At 37.2% G+C, this 18688-nt stretch overlaps 1 protein-coding gene across 7 annotated transcripts in view; it reads left to right on the top strand.

Annotated features, from left to right (window-relative positions):
• Positions 1-18688, top strand: part of ASH1L (ASH1 like histone lysine methyltransferase) — a 182927-nt gene that overhangs the window by 55766 nt on the left and 108473 nt on the right. For all 7 annotated transcript variants that reach the window (XM_045545305.1, XM_045545311.1, XM_045545308.1 and 4 more), the window contains one exon: positions 7207-11770. In XM_045545305.1, coding sequence (XP_045401261.1) covers positions 7207-11770 — 4564 coding nt within the window. The remainder of the gene's footprint in view (positions 1-7206; positions 11771-18688) is intronic.

Raw genomic sequence — 18688 nt, 5'->3', positions numbered from 1 at the left:
GCCCTTCCTCATTAAAGAAACTGGTGTTGCATGGTTACCAATGACCCGTATAATTTTAAATCCAACAAAGAAATGTATCTTTTCATTTCTACTCAACCTGTTGGCAGCAACTAAAACAGTTGTCTCCTTTCTCCCCTCCTCACTACTGCACTTGACTAGTCTTAAACAAAAAAAAAAAAAAACAGTTGTCTCTCCTGGAAATACATTCTTCACTTGTGTTCCAAGATAATACATACTCTTTTTTCCACCCTTCTTACCTTCTGACTCCTCAGTCTTCCTGATCTTTAATGTTGCAATGCCTTGGTGTTCTTAGTCTTTAGTTTTTTATTGTTCTGTTTACAGTCAGCCTCACTTGGTTATGTCAACCAGTCTCAATTTAAATATCAATATGCTGTTGACTTCCAAATTTGAATCTTTCTTCCCAGAGTTCTCTACTTTGATGTTTAGTAGGTATTTGAATTTTAACATGTCTAAAACTTGAACAGATAGTCATTTGCAGTCTCCTCTAACTAGTCTTTGTTATCTTTTCATAATTTCCACTCTTTCTGACCTCATCTAAGTCACTGTCATCTCTTATCACAATAACTGTATGGCTTACTAACAAGGCTCTGAGCTTTTACCCTTGAAGCTTTTGTCAAGACAGCAGCAAGAAGGACTACGTGGAGATGTGAGATCATTTCACTCTTCTCATCAAAACCCTCTGCTGCTTTGCATTTCATTCAGAGTAAAATCTCAAGTCTTAAACAGCTTAAAGTGAACACAATAATGTAGCACAGAAACCCAAGACCACATATTACTCTCCTCAGTTAGTTGGTTAAATCCTGTGTCCCTAGCATTCTTTTATATTCTTGTTAATGATTTCTTCACTTCAGTATTCATTAAAATGTTACCTGATCAGTGAGGCCTGCACCTAATGACCTAATTATTAATTTTGCAAATCCTCTCCTAGCACTCAGTTGCTTTCTGGTTTTCCCATAGCAATTACCATGTTCTAACAAATAATATTCTTTGAATTTTTTTGTGTTTTTCTTTCCTGTCCTCTTCCCTGCAACATAAGCTCAGTGAGAATAGGAATTTTTGTTTTTCTTGTTCCTTGACATATTCTCAATAATGAGTAGGAACTCAACAAATATTTGTTGAATGGATGGAGTTAAGTCGCATACCTCTTCTGCATAAAATCTGCCAATGGCTTCCCCTCTCTTTGACTAAAACATATCTGTTTTCCTATCTCCTGCCCCATTACTCTTCCCTTGCTTACTCTACTGTAGCAAACCTGGATTACTTACTGTTCTTTGAACATACCAGGCAAGCTCCTGACTCAGGGCCTTTGCTTTTTTTTGGTATTGTTCTTTTCCCAATTGGGTTTCTGTGCAAATATAATCTAAGTTCTCAATCAGAAGTTTCCTGACAACCTATTTTAATATTGTAAATCTTCTCCAACCCTAATCCTTTCTCCTTCCATGCTCTGATTTTTTTCCATAGCACATTTTATCATCTGATATTGAACATTTTACATGTTATTTCTACTCCACTCATGCATTAGAATAAAATCTCCATGGAGAAAGGTATTTTTGGGTTTTGTTTTGTTTTGTTTTGCCATTAGAGAGGGTCTTACTTTGTCACCCAGGCTGGAGGACAGTGTCGCAATCATAGCTTACTGTAACCTTGAACTCCTGGGCTCAAGCGATCCTCCCATCTCTGCCTCCTGAGTGGCTGGGACTACAGGTATGTGCCACTACACTCAGCTAATTTTTCTGATTTTTTTTATGGAGCCGGGATCTTGCTATGTTGACCATGCTGGTCTGAAACTCGTGGCCTCAAGTGATCCTCCTGCTTGGGCTTCCCAAAGTGCTGGGATTATAGGCGTGAGCCACCAGGCCTGGTCCTGTTTTTTTTTGTTGTTGTTTTTTCCTGCTGTTATTGTCAGCACTTAATTATTAGGTGCTTAATAAATATTCACTGAAAAAAATGAACTGATGAAAAAAGAATTCAAGATTATCGACTAAAATTAGTAGTGTTCTTGAATACCACCAATTTAGAGTTAGGAAATATAACAGCAAAAATTTATTAATTAAAAGGTAACAGCAGAATCTGTGAAATATTTAGAAATAAACAATAGCAAATGTTTAGGATTTATATAGCTGTAAATATCCAGATACACCAAAATGCATGCTTAAGTAGATAAATTACTTTGTTATTGTAGAGCTAAAGTTGAGATACCTTTCTTCCCTATATTAATATATAAAGTTAAAGCCATTTGGAGTTTTCTAAAACTTCAGTCAGATCTCAAGTTCATCTGGAAGTGTACACAGGTAAAAATAGGGAGCCTAATGAAAATGTTCTAAAGTCAGTGGTGATGTTTGCACAATTCTGTGAATATACTGGAAACCACTGAAATGTCCACTTTAAAACAGTGGATTTTATGGTATGTGAGTTGTATCTCAATAATGTTGTAAAAAAATGAATTTCTATGGGAATACAAAAGGAAAAGAAGCTAGTCTTTTCGAGTATTAAAACATGTTATTATGAAGTTATGGTATTCATACATTAGTGGCTCAGGAATAAGCATAAATATGAATGAAACAAAACAAAAGAGCTTAGAGAAAGGCCCAAATACAAATAAGAATATATAATGCATGTATTTGAAATCTGTGGGCGTGAAATGCATAGTGGAAATATTCTTAGAACAGTGGGATAACCTTTTGGGATAAAGGCTGCTTGCCTACCCATAGGTTATATTTTAAAAGTTTTAAGATAGTAAATAAAGTAAAAATAAAAAGAAACTATAGAAGTATTAGTTGAAAATGTAGTGAAGATTGTCATCTGTAGGAGGACATGGTTTTTCCAAGGATAAGAAAACAAAACTATAAAGCTAAAGAGACTATTTTATATAATAGTAAGAACTTTACTATGAATTCAGCCTATGTTTATTTATTTATTTATTTATTTTTTGAGACAGAGTCTCGCTTTGTTGCCCGGGCTAGAGTGAGTGCCGTGGCATCAGCCTAGCTCACAGCAACCTCAAACTCCTGGGCTTAAGCGATCCTACTGCCTCAGCCTCCCGAGTAGCTGGGACTACAGGCATGTGCCACCATGCCCGGCTAATTTTTTCTATATAGATTTTTAGCTGTCCAAATCATTTCTTTCTATTTTTGGTAGAGACGGGGTCTCACTCTTGCTCAGGCTGGTCTCGAACTCCTGACTTCGAGCGATCCACCCGCCTCGGCCTCCCACAGTGCTAGGATTACAGGCATGAGCCACTGCGCCTGGCCCCAGCCTATGTTTAAATCATTCCTTAGTCACTTGCTGGTTAAGTGACCTTCAGCAAGTTAGCCAGTATGTAAACTATTTTTTTTTTTTTTTGAGACAAAGTCTGGCTCTGTTGCCCGGCTAGAGTGAGTGCCGTGGCGTCAGCCTAGCTCACAGCAACCTCAAACTCCTGGGCTTAAAGGATCCTACTGCCTCAGCCTCCCTAGTAGCTGGGACTACAGACATGCACCACCATGCCCGGCTAATTTTTTCTATATATATTTTTAGTCAGCCAGATAATTTCTTTCTATTTTTAGTAGAGACAGGGTCTCGCTCTTGCTCAGGCTGGTCTCGAACTCCTGACCTCGAGCGATCCACCCGCCTTGGCCTTCCAGAGTGCTAGGATTACAGGCATGAGCCACCGCACCCGGCCTGTAAACTATTTTTTATCTATTAAATGAAGACAATTATAGTAATTGCATCATATGGTGGCTGTAAGGATTTATAGACTATGTGAGGTATGGTACAGTTTTTCCTAGGTATTTGAATATATAAAAGATTTTAACTTCTCTTCAGGAAAAATAACACGAAGTGAAAGATAGTTGATAGATTGGGGAAAATATGTACAACATATGAGAAACAAAGGAATATTTCTAAAGTAATAAGGGGCCTTCTAAATTAGAAATTTAAAAAAAGTCACAATTTAGACAAATAATATGGACCAGGAACTTGAACAGCTATTTCACTGCTAACGAAATACAGATAGCCAGCAAAGTCATGTAACAAGACATTCAAAATATTAGGTATTGAAATGTAAATAGAAACACATATAGCTGAGCACATTGGCTCATGCCTATAATCCAAGGACTTTGGTAGGCCAAGGCTGGAAGATTGCTTGAGCCCAGGAGTTTGAGACCAGCCTGCGCAATGCCTGTCCCCTTGCATTTCTTTCTTTCTTTTTTTTTCTTTTCTGGGGGTTGGGGGATGACAGGGTCTTACAGTTGCAGTGACATCATCATAGCTCTCTGCAACCTCAAATGCCTGGGCTCAAGTGATCCTCTTCTCTAAGCCTCTCTAGTAGCTGGGACTACAAATGAGTGCCACCGTGCCTGGCTAATTTCTTCATTATTTGTAGAGAAGAGATCTGGCTGTTTTGCTCAGGCTGGTCTTGAACTCCTGGGCGCAAGTGATCCACCTCAGCCTCCCAAAGTACTAGAATTACAGGTGTGAGCCACTGTGCCTCCATTTTAAGGGTAATTTTTAAAATTAGAAGTATCATAAATATATTTAAAAATATTTATAACAATAAACCGTTTTAATTTTCAAGTTTTAAAAAGTAAACCTAATAGTAAAGAAAGAGATTGTTTAATAGAATGTGAAGAAAGTTTAAGGAGTTTCTTTAATTTCAAGTTGTGCATATCAATAGTGTATGAGACTGTCAAGCCAGTTTCCCCTTCGGCAGAATTGTCCAAAAGAAGAAATAGTTCCTTTTATTCCAAGTCAATCAAGTATTGACTGTATTGTGTTTCATTTTAGGTGCCACATGTTAAGTAGAATATTTATAACCTGAAACATGTCCATCAGAAAATGACCAGAAAGAAATGAAACTGCTTGAATCAGGAGGTTAAATATCTTGGTTGAGTTAAATTGTATGACAAGCTGTTCAGAAGAAGAGGAATTAGACTTCATGTGTGATTCGAAAAAGTGAGATGTGGAGTAGTAATTGAAAGTTGCAGAAAAGTAATATTTCACTTTGCTCTTGGGAAGGACTTTGTTTTAATAAACACATTTTATTATGGAAAATTTCTAACAAAAAAGTAGAGTTATTGGTACAAAGTGAATTGAACGAGGTATATACCTGTCCCTAGGATCATCTTTTACATTTCCTTTCTAATATTTTGAAACAGTCATTTCTACAGGAGCCTTGGTTCATTTTAATGGGAAATGGTATTTAGAGACCACAGTGTTGAGTGTGAGTTCATTGATACTGGCTTGTCATTGTTTTTAGGCATTTTATTGGGCAGAGCTAGATAGACTCGACATATTTCTAATTCCGACTTAAAATTACAAGGCTTTTACTGTTTTGATTTTGTATTTGTATCTTCTTTTCTTACTCTCCAAATTTTGGTTCCTAATGACATTCACATGCTTAATTATTTGATCTGTGTATCTATCAGTCATGTATCTAGGTTCAAAATAACTATACCAGTAACGTGTTCACTGGGTGCAATTTAAGATTTTTTAAAAGGGTAATTTTTTGGATTTAAAATGTGGAGTCTAAATACTGTGTTAAAGTAATTCAAAATACTTATTTTCCATGTGGTTTTATAATTAGTTTTCTATATAGTTAGATGTATATGTTCCCATTATATTCAAAATTTAGTGATTTGGAATAATTTTCTTTATGATATAATTTTGTTTCTAAATTATGTAAAGCATTTCCAACATAAAAAACACTAAAAAATTAGAAGCGTAGAGGTCTAACGTCTATTCCTGCTTCCTTCCCCATAGGTCACTGTTTTCATTACTTTGGTTTATTCTTTCATTTTTAAATATAATTAGATAGGTATATCTATTCATATCCTCCATCCCTGTTTTCTTACACAAAAGGTAGCATATTATAACCATTTTTCTAAATCTTGCTTTTTTCATTTGGCTCATCAGATCACTCCATAGCAGTATATTGATACTCCTCGTTCTTTTCTCCATTGTAGAGATATACCATGATTTATTCAGCCAGTCCCGTGATCTCAAAATAACCATTTGGATTGTTTCAGGGTTTTGCTGTTTAAATAGTGGTGTATTTTAGAGCTTTGTTCTCTAAATACCAGTATATCTGGTGATAGACCCTCAAAGTAGCATTTCTGAGTCAAAGGGTTAAATGCATATGGAATTTTTCTAATTGTTACCAAATTCCCTTTTATAAAGATTTTGCGTATTTCCGTACATACTTGAATTTGGTTTTATGTTTTCTATCCTGTTCTGTTCTTTCTTTTGTCTTTTCATTTGTCAGTTCTGTACTGTTTTAAAGATTGAGGCTTTTAAAAATAATCTAATAGTTGGTATATTATCCTTTTGCTTTTCTTCTTTTTAGATTTTCCTAGCTATTCTTGTACGTATATTTTTCCCAGTGAACATTACAGTCAATTTTTCTATTTGCTGAAAGAAATCCTGGTAGTGTTTTTACTGGGATTGCATTAAATTTATAAATTTGTTTAGAGGAAATTGTCATTTTTATGTCTTCCTATCCACAAACACAGTGTGTTTTACATTCGTTCAAATCTTTCATGCGTATTTTATAGTTAGGAAGAACTTTTCAGTGATTTTCCAAAAGAAAGAGTCTTGTATGAAGTAGTGAATTCATTTCTAAAGTATATAGTGAAGATTTATGAATTAGGTAGCAACTTACGGTAAATGACTTAAATGTTGTTTTCAACTCAAAGATTTTATATAAAAACACATTCTACAGAAAATATGATTTTTTAAATTGTCTTTTATATTCCATATTAAGAGAGAACTGGACTCTTCATTCAGTACTATAATCTAAAATGAGTTAACTAAGTAGAAGTAGGTTAGAGATTGTCCTATATTGGTTTGGAATCATTGGAGTCAGTGACAAAGGTAGGCACTGAACTATTATTTTAAAAGAGGATCATGGAATACTGTGACTAAAAATATTTTTCTTTTCCAAAACAGTACATCCATTCTGCTTGGAATGGATACAAAATATAAAAAAAAAACCAGTACATCCATATGCTTCGTTTATATTTAGTCAGTCAAAAGTAAGATGAAAGTAGAGAGTATTGATATGCCATTTTAAAAAATGTCAAAAAATACCATGGAGATATTTCTGAAATCTAATACATGATCAGTTAGTTTGTTGGATTGTAAAGCTAAGCCAAAGTGGTATAAAGTTTACTCTCTCTCTCTGAAATCTTTTTCTTGTTCAAATTTTAGGACCCTTCAAAATTTTACAAGAAAGCAGATGATGTTGCAGCCATTGAATGCCAGTCTGAAGAAATCATCCATCTTCATTCACAGGGAGAAAACAATCCTTTGTCTAAGAAACTATCTCCAGTGCACTCAGAAATGGCAGATTATATTAATGCAACACCACCTACTCTTGTTGGTAGTCGGGATCCTGATTTAAAAGACAGAGCATTACTTAATGGAGGAACTAGTGTAACAGAAAAATTGGCACAGCTTATTGCTACTTGTCCTCCCTCCAAGTCTTCCAAGACAAAACCGAAGAAGTTAGGAACTGGCACTGCAGGAGGATTGGTTAGCAAGGATTTGATCAGGAAAGCAGGTGTTGGCTCTGTAGCTGGAATAATACATAAGGACTTAATAAAAAAGCCAACTATCAGCACAGCAGTTGGATTGGTAACTAAAGATCCTGGGAAAAAGCCAATGTTTAATGCGGCAGTAGGATTGGTCAATAAGGACTCTGTGAAAAAACTGGGAACTGGCACCACAGCGGTATTCATTAATAAAGACTTAGGCAAAAAGCCAGGAACTATCACTACAGTAGGATTGCTGAGCAAGGATTCAGGAAAGAAGCTAGGAATTGGTATTGTTCCAGGTTTAGTGAATAAGGAGTCTGGCAAGAAGTTAGGACTTGGCACTGTGGTTGGACTGGTTAATAAAGACTTGGGAAAAAAATTGGGTTCTACTGTTGGCCTAGTGACCAAGGACTGTGCAAAGAAGATTGTAGCAAGTTCAGCAATGGGATTGGCTAATAAGGACATTGGAAAGAAACTAATGAGTTGTCCTTTGGCAGGACTGGTCAGTAAAGATGCCATAAACCTTAAAGCCGAAGCACTGCTTCCCACTCAGGAACCACTTAAGGCTTCTTGTAGTACAACCATCAATAATCATGAAAGTCAGGAACTTTCTGAATCCATGAAAGACAGTGCCACCAGCAAAACTTTTGAGAAGAATGTTATACGGCAGAATAAAGAAAGCATATTGGAAAAGTTCTCAGTTCGAAAAGAAATCATTAATTTGGAGAAAGAAATATTTAATGAAGGAACATGCATTCAGCAAGACAGTTTCTCATCCAGTGAAAGGGGATCTTATGAAACCTCAAAGCATGAAAAGCAACCTCCCGTATATTGCACTTCTCCAGACTTTCAAATGGGAGGTGCTTCTGATGCATCTACAGCTAAATCCCCTTTTAGTGCAGTAGGAGAAAGCAATCTCCCTTCCCCATCACCTACTGTATCTGTTAATCCTTTAAACAGAAGTATCCCTGAAACTTCTTCACAATTGGCTCCTAATCCATTACTTTTAAGTCCTACCACAGAACTAATGGAAGAAATTTCTGAATCTGTTGGAAAGAACCAATTTACTTCAGAGAGTTCCCACATGAACATTGGTCATAGGTCAATGGGTCATAGTATAAGTATTGAATGTAAAGGGATTGATAAAGAGCTAAGTGATTCAAAAACTACCCATATAGATATTCCAAGAATAAGTTCTTCCCTCGGAAAAAAGCCAAGTTTGACTACTGACTCCAGTATTCATACTATTACTCCTTCAGTTGTTAACTTCACTAGTTTATTTAGTAGCAAGCCTTTTCTAAAACTTGGTGCAGTAACTGCATCAGACAAACACTGCCAAGTTGCTGAAAGCCTAAGTAATAGTTTGCAGTCCAAACCATTAAAAAAAAGAAAAGGACGAAAACCTCGGTGGACTAAAGTGGTGGCAAGAAGCACATGCCGGTCTCCAAAAGGGCTAGAATTAGAAAGATCAGAGCTTTTTAAAAATGTTTCATGTAGCTCACTATCAAATAGTAATTCTGAGCCGGCCAAGTTTATGAAAAACATTGGACCACCTTCATTTATAGATCATGACTTCCTTAAACGCCGATTGCCAAAGTTGAGCAAATCCACAGCTCCATCTCTTGCTCTCTTAACCGATAGTGAAAAACCATCTCATAAGTCTTTTGCTACTCACAAACTGTCCTCCGGTATGTGTGTCTCTAGTGACCTTTTGTCTGATATTTATAAGCCCAAAAGAGGAAGACCTAAATCTAAAGAAATGCCTCAACTGGAAGGTCCACCTAAAAGGACTTTAAAAATCCCTGCTTCTAAAGTTTTTTCTTTACAATCTAAGGAAGAACAAGAACCCCCAATTTTACAGCCAGAAATTGAAATTCCTTCCTTCAAACAAAGTCTGTCTGTGTCTCCTTTTCCAAAAAAGAGAGGCAGGCCTAAGAGGCAAATGAGGTCACCAGTCAAGATGAAGCCACCTGTACTCTCAGTGGCTCCATTCGTTGCCACCGAAAGTCCAAGCAAGATAGAGTCTGAAAGTGACAACCATAGAAGTAGCAGTGATTTCTTTGAGAGCGAGGATCAACTTCAGGATCCAGATGATCTAGATGATAGTCATAGGCCAAGTATCTGTAGTATGAGTGACCTTGAGATGGAACCAGATAAAAAAATTACTAAGAGAAACAATGGACAACTAATGAAAACAATTATCCGCAAAATAAATAAAATGAAAACTTTAAAGAGAAAGAAACTGTTGAATCAGATTCTTTCAAGCTCTGTAGAATCAAGTAATAAAGGGAAAGTGCAATCCAAACTCCATAATACAGTATCAAGTCTTGCTGCCACATTTGGCTCTAAATTGGGCCAACAGATAAATGTCAGTAAGAAAGGAACCATTTACATAGGAAAGAGAAGGGGTCGCAAACCAAAAACTGTCTTAAATGGCATTCTTACTGGTAGCCCTGCCAGCCTTGCTGTCCTTGAGCAAACAGCTCAGCAGGCAGCTGGGTCAGCATTAGGACAGATTCTTCCCCCTTTGCTGCCTTCATCTGCTAGTGGTTCTGAGATTCTTCCATCACCTATTTGCTCTCAGTCTTCTGGGACTAGTGGAGGTCAGAGCCCTGTAAGTAGTGATGCAGGCTTTGTTGAACCCAGTTCAGTGCCATATTTGCATTTACACTCCAGACAGGGCAGTATGATTCAGACTCTTGCAATGAAAAAGGCCTCAAAGGGGAGGAGGCGGTTGTCTCCTCCTACTTTGTTGCCAAATTCTCCTTCACACTTGAGTGAACTCACATCTCTAAAAGAAGCTACTCCTTCCCCAATTAGTGAGTCTCATAGTGATGAGACCATTCCCAGTGATAGTGGAATTGGAACAGATAATAACAGCACATCAGACAGGGCAGAGAAATTTTGTGGGCAAAAAAAGAGGAGGCATTCTTTTGAGCATGTTTCTCTGATTCCCCCTGAAACTTCTACAGTCCTAAGCAGTCTTAAAGAAAAACACAAACACAAGTGTAAGCGCAGGAATCATGATTACCTCAGCTATGACAAGATGAAAAGGCAGAAACGAAAACGGAAAAAGAAATATCCCCAACTTCGAAATAGACAGGATCCAGACTTTATTGCAGAACTGGAGGAACTAATAAGTCGTCTAAGTGAAATTCGGATCACCCATCGAAGTCATCATTTTATCCCCCGAGATCTTCTGCCGACTATTTTTCGAATCAACTTTAATAGTTTCTATACTCACCCTTCTTTTCCTTTAGACCCTTTGCACTACATTCGAAAACCTGACTTAAAAAAGAAAAGAGGGAGACCCCCTAAGATGAGGGAGGCAATGGCTGAAATGCCTTTTATGCACAGCCTTAGTTTCCCTCTTTCTAGTACTGGATTCTATCCCTCCTATGGCATGCCTTATTCTCCTTCACCCCTTACAGCTGCTCCCATAGGATTAGGTTACTATGGAAGGTATCCTCCCACTCTTTATCCACCTCCTCCATCTCCTTCTTTCACCACTCCACTTCCACCTCCTTCGTATATGCATGCTGGTCATTTACTTCTCAACCCCACCAAATACCATAAGAAAAAGCATAAGCTACTTCGGCAGGAGGCCTTTCTTACAACCAGCAGGACTCCCCTTCTTTCCATGAGTACCTACCCCAGCGTCCCTCCTGAGATGGCCTATGGTTGGATGGTTGAGCACAAACATAGGCACCGTCACAAACACAGAGAACACCGATCCTCTGAACAGCCCCAGGTTTCCATGGACCCTGGCTCTTCAAGATCTGTCCTGGAGTCTCTGAAGCGCTATCGATTTGGAAAGGATGCTGTTGGAGAGCGATATAAACATAAGGAGAAGCACCGGTGTCACATGTCCTGCCCTCATCTCTCTCCTTCAAAAAGCTTAATAAACAGAGAAGAACAGTGGGTCCACCGAGAGCCTTCAGATTCTAGTCCATTGGCCTTGGGATTGCAGACACCTTTACAGATTGACTGTTCGGAAAGTTCTCCAAGTTTATCCCTTGGAGGATTCACTCCCAACTCTGAGCCAGCCAGCAGTGATGAACATACGAACCTTTTCACAAGTGCAATAGGCAGCTGCAGAGTTTCAAACCCTAACTCCAGTGGCCGGAAGAAATTAGCTGACAGTCCTGGACTCTTTTCTGCACAGGACGCTTCACTAAATCGGCCTCACAGAAAGGAGCCACTGCCTTCCAGTGAAAGGGCAGTACAGACCTTGACAGGTAAGAGTTACTTTATCACCTGTTATTTGTTAAGAGAAATAGATTATTTTCTGCTGATTGCCTAACACATGCATATGAACTTTTAATAGATCTCTCTTTTTGTTTTTGTAAATGTATTTTGTAATGTTATCTTAAAAGTTCTCATTTTCTTTAGATGTAAGAAGCAAGAAAGGAATGAATATCTTTGCATTAATTTTGTATTTTGAGACAAGGTAGCATTATCAGAAAAAGAAAAATTTACACAACTTTTGGAAACCAGGAAAAATGATTTATCTTTTTTTTTTTGAGACAGAGTCTCGCTCTGTTGCCCAGGCTAGAGTGAGTGCTGTGGCGTCAGCCTAGCTCACAGCAACCTCAAACTCCTGGGCTTAAGCGATCCTACTGCCTCAGCCTCCCGAGAAGCTGGGACTACAGGCATGCACCACCATGCCCGGCTAATTTTTTCTATATATATTTTAGTTGGCCAGATAATTTCTTTCTATTTTTTGTAGAGACGGGGTCTCACTCTTGCTCAGGCTGGTCTCGAACTCCTGACCTCGAGTGATCCACCCGCCTCGGCCTCCCAGAGTGCTAGGATTACAGGCGTGAGCCACCGCGCCCGGCCTGATTTATCTTTTTTATGCAAAATGGCTACTATACAATTTGTGTAGTGAGAAATGGCTCATTAGATGTCTGTTAGTGTGCAGAATTTTTTTTTTTAATAGAGATGAGGTCTCGCTGTGCTGCCCAGCTGGAGTGCAATGTGGCACAGTCAGGCAGCTTTGAACTCCTGGGCTCAAGCAATCCTTTCACCTAAGCCTTCCATGTAGCTGGGACTACAATCACGTTCCACAATGCCTGCTAATTTAAAAAATTTTTTCTAGAGACAAGGTCTTGCTGTGTTGCCTAGGCTGGCCTTGAACTCCTGGCCTCAAGTGATCCTCCCACCTCAGCCTCCCCAGTAGCTGGAATGAGCCACTGTGCCTGGCAGGATTTTTATTATATATTATCCAGTTGTTTTAAATGCTTCTATGTTACAGAAAGTATATGTTATTAACCCTGTATGTCTCATAATAAAAATCTAAGCATTGAAAATTTTACAGCATTGTGAAATTTAACTGAATATTCATTCAGGAGGACTTTATTTTATAGAATACCTTTAGGTATCTTCATAAAAGCTGTTTCAATCAGATATAAAAAGATATGAAAGAAATCTAGATAATGCATTTGTAACATCTAGAAAATGTTTTTTAACAATTGAGAAGAGAGAAAACAAAGAAGTGGTGGCTTCTGTGTTAACACTGAATTGGAGAGGATAAAAATAATTTACAAGGAAACTTGCTAGTAATGGTCTAGATAAGATGATAGTGGTAGTCTACTAGGGTGGTGGTGCCTTCCACTGAGACTGAAGGAGGAGGAAGCAGATTTAGAGGAGAACACAAGTTTGCTTTTTAATACAAAGTTTGAGGTGACTGTAGATCATTGAAGTAGAGATGTTGAGCAGGCAATTGGACATCTAGGTCTGGGGATCAGTAGAGAAGTTTGGGCTGGAGATAAGAGCATTTCGCTTTGAGTTTTTGGAAAATTTTGTTTAGCAGTATCTTTCATTAAAAATAAAAGGGCGCTTCTGGATAAAATAAGAATTGGGAGCAGACTCTCAAAACTTATGCAACTTTGTAAACAAGAGCACCAAGAAAAAAAATTTTTTTAAAAAGAAGCAGTTAAAAAAAGATTAAATTGCTTAATAAATAAATAAATACAGTAAACATAGGTGTTAACTTTCTAGGAAAAGATGAAGGTAGCTTGATAGAAGGGGATAGAAAGGATTGAAGCTGCTCAATTGTAGACACAAAAGAATGTCATTGGCAGATAAATGTAGCAATGCCAGAGATAGCTGGTTCTAGTTTATTGTCCTTGTTTGTTTATTTTTCACAAAGATTGAGAGAAACCACACAGTGAACACTTGGAGAAAAGTCTGTGGCCAACAGGAGCCAAGAGGTAGAATGTGGGATGAATGTAGATTTTGAACAGAACTGCATTGCTCCACGGCTTTCTATGTTTAGTTTGAGTTAGTAATACTCTTTGTTCAGATGCTAGTTTTGTGCTACAGAATATTTATATGCCTTGAAAAATCATGTATGAACCATACAACTTCCATATTATCCTGTATCATTTCTTGTATTTATCAGTGATATATGAGTGTCTCACTATACAGGAACACATACAGGAACCAAACATACTGCATACATTTGTGATATTTCCCTAGGGAAAAAATATAGAGGGGGGGGAAAGACAGCCTTGGATAGCTCTGAGGAATTGCAGTGTTTAAAGTAATAGTTATATATGATTCTTTGTGATGATTTCTACAGTTTTGAAAAAATGATTGCTAAAATTTACAAATCTGGACATTTCACCTAAAAATTTGGAATTCTTCTCAAAAAAAATCAGAACATCTGGCAATAATCGATTCACATTTTTCTGGATGATGATGGCTAGGGCTCAGTATTGGCAAGTCTCTTTTAGTTGCTGCTTGCATTCTTCTGTTTGCCACAGTCCTCACAATTTCCTGTTATGTGATATATCTGGCCCTCTTCAGCTACTTAAACAGGGAACATTTGAATTTGAGGTCCCAGTTTAAGAGTTGTGAGGAGCTTACAAAGGATGGTCTCCCTCTGTCGCCCAGGCCAGAGTACAGTGGCTCACTGCATGCTCAAGCTCCTGAGCTCAAGCAGTTCTCCTGCCTTAGCCTCTAGTGTCAGCATATCTTGAATTTTCTTTTTTCTTTTTTGGTAGAGATGGGACTTCCCTATGTTGCCCAGGCTGGTCATAGACAGGTTGTTGAATATATTATCTACATGGCTATTGAAATCACCTAAGAGGACAATTTCAGGGGTTGGGGTGAAAATGATGGATGTGATCCTGGTTTTAGTTAGGGTCCTCAAGGAATGAGAAAGATAGCGGGGGAGTCTAATATATCCCAGAATAATCTGCTTTAAGAATAAAAATTTGTCTATTATTTGTCTTTAAAAAATGATATGCAAAAACCACTAAGACCTACTAGAAGTCACTGCTCCAACACTAATTCTTTATCACCAACTGGATATTGTATAATGTAGTTTAATTCTAATACTAACTACCTGGAGTTAGTGAAGACCCCAAATTGAGAGTAAAGTCCATCACAACTCTGCCCCCACTTCAGATGCCAGTCACAAATTTCAGAGTTTCCAAGCCAGCTGTACTTCTGTCTGGCCTGTTAAAAATTTGGTACTTCCTACAACCCCCTCAATTTCAATAAATTGTTAAAATAAGTCAGAACTTACTAAAACCACTGTGTACTACAATTATAGTTCTATTACAAAGGGTACACACCGGGAACAACAAATTGAAGAGATGTATAAAGCAACATTTGGTGGGGGAAGGATTTATAGAGCTTCTATTACCTCTCCTTGTGAAATTTGGGCACATTACTCTCCCAGCATATCATTATGTGCCCCCAATCTGGAAAGTACACTGAACCTTAGTATCCAGTGTTTTTATTAGGAACTTATTATGTGGTGTGATTGATTAAATCATTGGCCATGTGATTGGACTCTATCTTTGGTTCTCCTTCACTCCCTGGAGGTTGGGCCAGCCCAGAGTTTCAGCCCTCTAATCATGTCTTTGGTTTTTAAGTCACCTCATTGGCATAACAAAGACATTTCTGTGACTTAGAAAATTCCAAGGGTTTTTGAAGCTCTGTGCCTTAGGACCAGAGACAAAGACCAGCTATATTCTTTATTATATCACAAATCTAAATTCTTTTGTTAATTACTCTCTATCTTGGAATCTCTGTCTTCTTCACAGTTATTCTTGGATGGAGATGTGACTTGATTTTCTAATAGAAACTGTGTTCTATTAGATACTGTTTTCAGGTAGCTGTGAAAATAGGTTTAGATATCCTCTTAAAAACATTTGAGAAGATGTTTAGCTAAGCAAAATACTAGACAAAAGTACTAATTCAAGCTTAGATATCTTTTATTTTGATCAGTTTGAAAATGAGGCCTTAATTTTGTTTAGGGAACACTCTATAACTGTTTTTTGTTCTTAACTATTCCGTTATGATGGTAGGTATTCTTTCAGCAAACAATTATTTTATGCCTGTTGTGTGCCAAGTGCAGGGAATATGATTATAGATAAGATATAATTTCTGCCCTAAACGAATTTTGCAGATTACACAGATAGTTCCCAATATCGAGATATTCACAAGGCATTTTTGGGAGCAGAGAAGTGAGGGACTCATTTAAAAGGGGCTGGGAAGGAGTTTTGAGTTTAACATGCAAAGAATAAGGGATGAAGACTATTTCTTACAGAGAAACCAGCTTTGAAAAGGCTTGGAGATGTGATACTGTGGTTAGTTCAGTGTTAATATTAATAGTCTGATACAGGACCCAAGAGATCAGGCTGGAAAAATAGGAAGAGGACAGATCATAAAGCCTCTTGTTTATATAAGACACCAAGAGTTTGGAGTTTACCCTATAAGCAATGAGAAGGTAAAGATTTTAATAAGAGGAATAATTTACTGAGATTATATTGACAGCAATGTGACAGATGGATTAGAGAAAAGCGATCAGATCAGTTTGGAAAACTGTCCCCACAAAATATTATGAGGCCCTGAAGCAAGATAGAGATAGAAAAGACATATTCAGATAAGAAGTCAGAAAAAGAGGGAGGATTTTAGAATGGCTTCCAGATACCTTTCTTGGGCAATTGATTGAATGGTGATGTGATTAAGTGAAATGAGGTATGCAAAAAGAGAAGGCTGGAAGAAAATAGATTTGGATTCCATGTTGTTCTGTGGGACTTGTGGATCTGTAGCTCAAATGATAGGTCAAACCTGAAGTTAAAAATTTTAGATAAGTAATTATTGAAGCCATGAGAGGAAATAATTTTTAGGGTGAGTACACTGGGTTTCTTAAGGGAGTTTCTAGTCAAGAGTGTCAGGCATTGCAGACACTGTTGGTTAAGGGCTGAATGCGGATGATTGGCTTTGGCAGTTAGGTTGTCTTTTGTGATCTGAGAACAGTAGCAAGTGTTAGATTTCTGGAGTCTGAGGAGTGAATGGGAAGTGAAGAAATGTAAACAATTAAAATTCTTACACCTTTAAATGTTGCTGTTTTTTTCTCACTGTTTTGTAACAGTTCTGACTGGTTTGTTACTCTTCCTTATAATATTTTGTTATTCTTTAGAATCCTCTTAAAGAAATAATTACATTTTCTCAATCTGTGATTACTTTAATATCAAGTAGTTTTTTTTCTTTTAAAGTATACATACAAGTAAAATAAAGACAGCTTAACTACATATTATTTTAAATTGATCTCCTCAGCCTTCAGTTTTTTCCATACATAAATTGAAGATAGATTCATTTTACATTAATTTGGTATCATGTCAAAATGCCCAAAAAACTTCTTACTATATTCTGTGTAGTACGAAATTATTGATCACCCTTGGGACATTATAATCATTATTATTGTTACTTTTGAGACAGGGTCCTGCTTTGTCACCTAGGCCAGAGTGCAGTGGCATTATCACAGCTCACTGCAACCTCAAACTCCTGAGCTCAAAGGATCTCCCCACCTCAGCCTCCCAAGTAGACTGGACTACAGGCCTGAGCCACTGTGCCCGCCTCCTTGGGACAAATGTTATTCTGAAACATCTCCAATCTCCAAAGCTGGAACAGTTTGAACAACAAAATAAATGATGAGAGTATTGGATTAGAATCTAAAAAATAAATATCCATGAATTCATGCTGATATATATAAATGATTCACTAAATAAATAATGGTAGAAAGAGAGCAAATCTTCCTTACAGAAGAATTCCAAATAATATGTGTAGATCATCCCTTTCAGGAGGTGGAGCTTCTTGAATATGGGCTGGACTTAGTTTCTTAACAAAACAAAGTATGGAGAGGGAAAAATAATAACTTTATGGTGAAGAGGCCTGGCAGAAGCACCTTAATCACGTGGAAGGTTAACTTCACCAGTAATAAGGCATGATGATACTGTGTACTCCCTGATGTAATATGTTTGAAAGGGAATGTCATTCCTGCGTATTTTTACCAAAACTCATAACTCCAGTCTAATGGGGGGGGAGTCCAAAACAACAAATTTAAGGGCAGTCTACAAATGCCTGAACAGTACTACTATTCAAAAATATTAAGGAACTGAAAAAACAAGGAAGGATTGAGAAACTGTTAAAGAACAGAGGAAACTAAGGAGACATGACAACTAAATACAATGTGATATCCTAGATTGAACTCTGGAATAGGAGAACATGACTGGAAAAATTGATGAAATCTGAACAAAGGCTGGAATTTTGTGGGAGTTTTTTTTGTTTGTTTTCAATTGCCCAATTACCTGTTTGATGGAATTTTGTTAATAGTATTATACGAATGTTAATTTCTTGGTTTTGACAAATGTACCATAGTTATGTAAAATGTTAACATTAGGGGAAGTTGAGTAAAGGTATATGAAATATTTTCTCACTGTACTATCTTTGCAACTTTTCTGTAAATGAAAAATTATTCTAAAATAACAAGTTGAATTTTTTAAAAAGCAAAGTACAGATTGTTAATTAAAACATATCTCAAACTGATAACTGATTAAGGAAAAAATAACAAAGATTATTTACTAATTTGTCTTGACTGTATTTATCATAAGCGTTAGTTGGGATGAAACAGGCATATTTCATAAATTATGTCGATGTAAATTTTAGGAAAAATAAATGGAATCAGATCAGGGGCACAGGCATATGTAGGCTACAGCAAAGCATTTAACCTTTCTCTACTTGTTTCAAAGATGGGGAATCAAACTGACTTATTATTGAACTTTTTTTTTTTTTTTTTTTTTTGAGACAGTGTCTCACTTTCTTGCCCGGGCTAGAGTGAGTGCTGTGGCGTCAGC

Source organism: Lemur catta, chromosome 3, assembly GCF_020740605.2.
Source record: "Lemur catta isolate mLemCat1 chromosome 3, mLemCat1.pri, whole genome shotgun sequence".
NCBI classification, from domain to species: Eukaryota; Metazoa; Chordata; class Mammalia; order Primates; family Lemuridae; genus Lemur; species Lemur catta.
This window is presented reverse-complemented; position numbering and strand designations above follow the sequence as displayed.